A 2,654-nucleotide genomic window follows, 5' to 3' on the forward strand; every position below is an offset into this window, starting at 1 on the left:
AGAGCCAGGGTGGAAGCTTGGCCCCGAGAGAAGGGGCCGGGACCATCTCAATGTAGGCCACTGCTCTCCTTTAGAGGCCAGACAGAGTGCAGGGGTTCAGGGGCAAGGGGTCGCGCCAGGGGTCCCAGGACTTTGTAAGGGGCCAGATGCAGGCAAGCAGCGAGGATGCTGCCCGCAGCGCCCCCGGCGGCCATCAGTGGTACAGCGGGGGCGGCGCCCAGCGGTACCCCTGACATCACACTGCTGCTTTGTTACATGGAAAGTGCATCCACCTATATAACCTTGGACCTCAGCGCAGGGGCCTCAGAGACTTTCTGCGCTCTTTGCCTTCAACCTTTGAGAAATGTTCGACGCTTGCGTGCCTAAACTTAAGAACTGGAGGCGTTGGATCCGGCCCTTAGTGCTGATCCTCTATCTGCTGGCCGTGGTCGTGACCATCCCCCTGGGTGTGTGGCACCTGCAGAAGCTGGAAGTCAGTATCCACACCAAGGTGTGGTTTATCCCCGGGATCTTTGTGCTGTTCACCATCCCCGTGACCTTCTGGGAGATTCTGCAGCACTTGGTGCACTACACGAGGCCCGAACTCCAGAAGCCCATCATTAAGATCCTCTGCATGGTGCCCGTGTACAGCATAGACAGCTGGGTGGCTCTGAAGTGTCCGTCCATCGCCATCTACGTGGACACCATGCGGGAGTGTTACGAAGCGTATGTCCTCTATAACTTTATGAACTTCCTATTCAACTACTTGAAGAGCCAGTACCCCAACCTGGAAGCTATGATGGAAGGCAAGGAGAAGACGCAGCCCCCCATACCCTTCTGCTGCTGCCCGCCCTGCCCCGTGGGAGAGGTGTTGCTGTACCGGTGCAAGCTGGGAGTGCTGCAGTACATCGTGATCAGACTGATCACCACCTACGCCGCCGTGATCTGTGAGATATTCGAGGTGTACAGTGAAGGAATCTTCAACTTGCACAGAGCCTGGGTGTACTTGGTCATCATCAACAACGTGTCCCAGTCCTTTGCCGTGTATAGCCTCCTGCTATTTTGTAAAGCCCTGAAAGAGGAGCTGAGGCCCATCCAGGCAATGGGAAAGTTCCTTTGTGTGAAGCTTGTCGTTTTTGTCACATTCTGGCAAGCAGTGTTGATTGCTTTGCTGGTGCAATTTGGTGTAATTTCCAAGAACTCCACCTGGGAGTGGCAGACAGAAGAGACAGTGGCCACGGGGCTGCAGGACTTCATCATCTGCATAGAAATGTTCATTGCCGCCATAGTGCACCACTACACCTTCTCTTATACCCCTTATATGGGAGAAGAAGAACGAGGAACATGTTGCTCTTTGTTCCTAGAAATATGGGATGTCTCTGACATCAAAAGTGACATTTCTAAGCAGGCGAAGAACATTAGCAAAACGTTAAGGGGGAATCCAAAAAGTAAAAGTGTTCCAATGGACGAAGATGAGCAATTCAACCTGTTGTCTTCATCACCAGACACTTCAGTCACTTCAGTCACTTCTTCCACATCACTGCCACACATTGGTAGTCATCAAGAGCTTGAAGAAGTCCTGGTAGAATAGAATGTGCCTAGTACAGTTACATATACGTAAGTCATGTAAAATGACACAGAAGAACACATGGAAGAAGCTGAGACTTCAGAATCCATAAGCCATAATCCACAATCCAGTGCTGTACTCCTCAATACTTTTTATTTCTCTGTGTTCCTCTTTCTTCCCTTCTTCATTTCCTCCTACTGTACTCCCCTCTCCCTTTCTCCTTTTTATTTTATTCTTTGTCCTCCCTCCCATCCTAGAGCAATGCAGAGGACCATCGCTTGGACAGCCAATCTATGGAGAAGACATCAGACATAAGGACGGTCGGTCAAGGTACAAGTTCCAGTTCTGCACAGACTCATTAGGCTCACCTTGACCTGCCTCCAGTGAGGCTCCCACAATCCCACAGGCAGAGAGGGAGTGTCCCAGTGTCTGCCCACAGGAACTGAGGGGGGGTGTTTTCTTTCTTTCTTTTCCTCCTTCCTTCCTTCTCCCTCCCTCCCTCCCTCCTTCCCTCACCTCCTTGCCTCCTTCCCTCCCTCCTTCCCTCCCTCCCTCCCTCCTTCCTTCCCTCCTTCCCTCCCTTCCTCCCTCCCTCCCTCCCTCCCCTCCTCCTATCCTTCCTTTGTTCCTTCCTTCTTCCCTCCCTCCCTCCCTCCTTCCCCCCTTCCCTCCCTCCCTCCCTACATCCCCTCCTCCTATCCTTCCTTTGTTTCTTCCTTTCCTCCCTCCTTCCCTCCTTCCCTCCCTCCTTCCCTCCCTTCCTCCCTCCCTCCCTCCCTTCCTTCCTTCCTTCCTTCCTTCCTTTATTCCTTCCTTCCTCCCTCTCTCCCTCCCACCTGGCTCCCTCCCTCCCCTCCCTCTTATCCTTCCTTTGTTCCTTCCTTCCCTCCTTCCTTCCTCCCTCTCTCCCTCCCCCTCTCTCCCTCCCTCCCTCCTACCTCCCTCCCTCCCTCCCTCCCTTCCTTCCTTCCTTCCTTCCTTCCTTCCTTCCTTCCTCTCTCCCTCCCCCCTTGCTCCCTCCCTCCCCTCCCTCTTATCCTTCCTTTGTTCCTTCCCTCCTTCCTTCCTCCCTCTCTCCCTCCCCCTCCCTCCCTCCTTCCCTCCTTCC

General features: G+C 53.7%; 1 protein-coding gene across 1 annotated transcript; it reads left to right on the plus strand.

The window, feature by feature from the left end:
- Window positions 1-343: 343 nt before the first annotated feature.
- On the plus strand, window positions 344-1,570 carry LOC130031216 (transmembrane protein 184C-like). The gene has a single exon (XM_056122482.1). It carries the CDS (start codon window positions 344-346, stop codon window positions 1,568-1,570), a length of 1,227 nt encoding a protein of 408 aa, XP_055978457.1.
- The last annotated feature ends 1,084 nt before the right edge of the window (window positions 1,571-2,654 follow it).

The sequence above is a fragment of the Sorex fumeus genome, unplaced genomic scaffold (assembly GCF_029834395.1).
Source record: "Sorex fumeus unplaced genomic scaffold, SorFum_2.1 ptg000046l, whole genome shotgun sequence".
In the NCBI taxonomy this organism is placed as follows: domain Eukaryota; kingdom Metazoa; phylum Chordata; class Mammalia; order Eulipotyphla; family Soricidae; genus Sorex; species Sorex fumeus.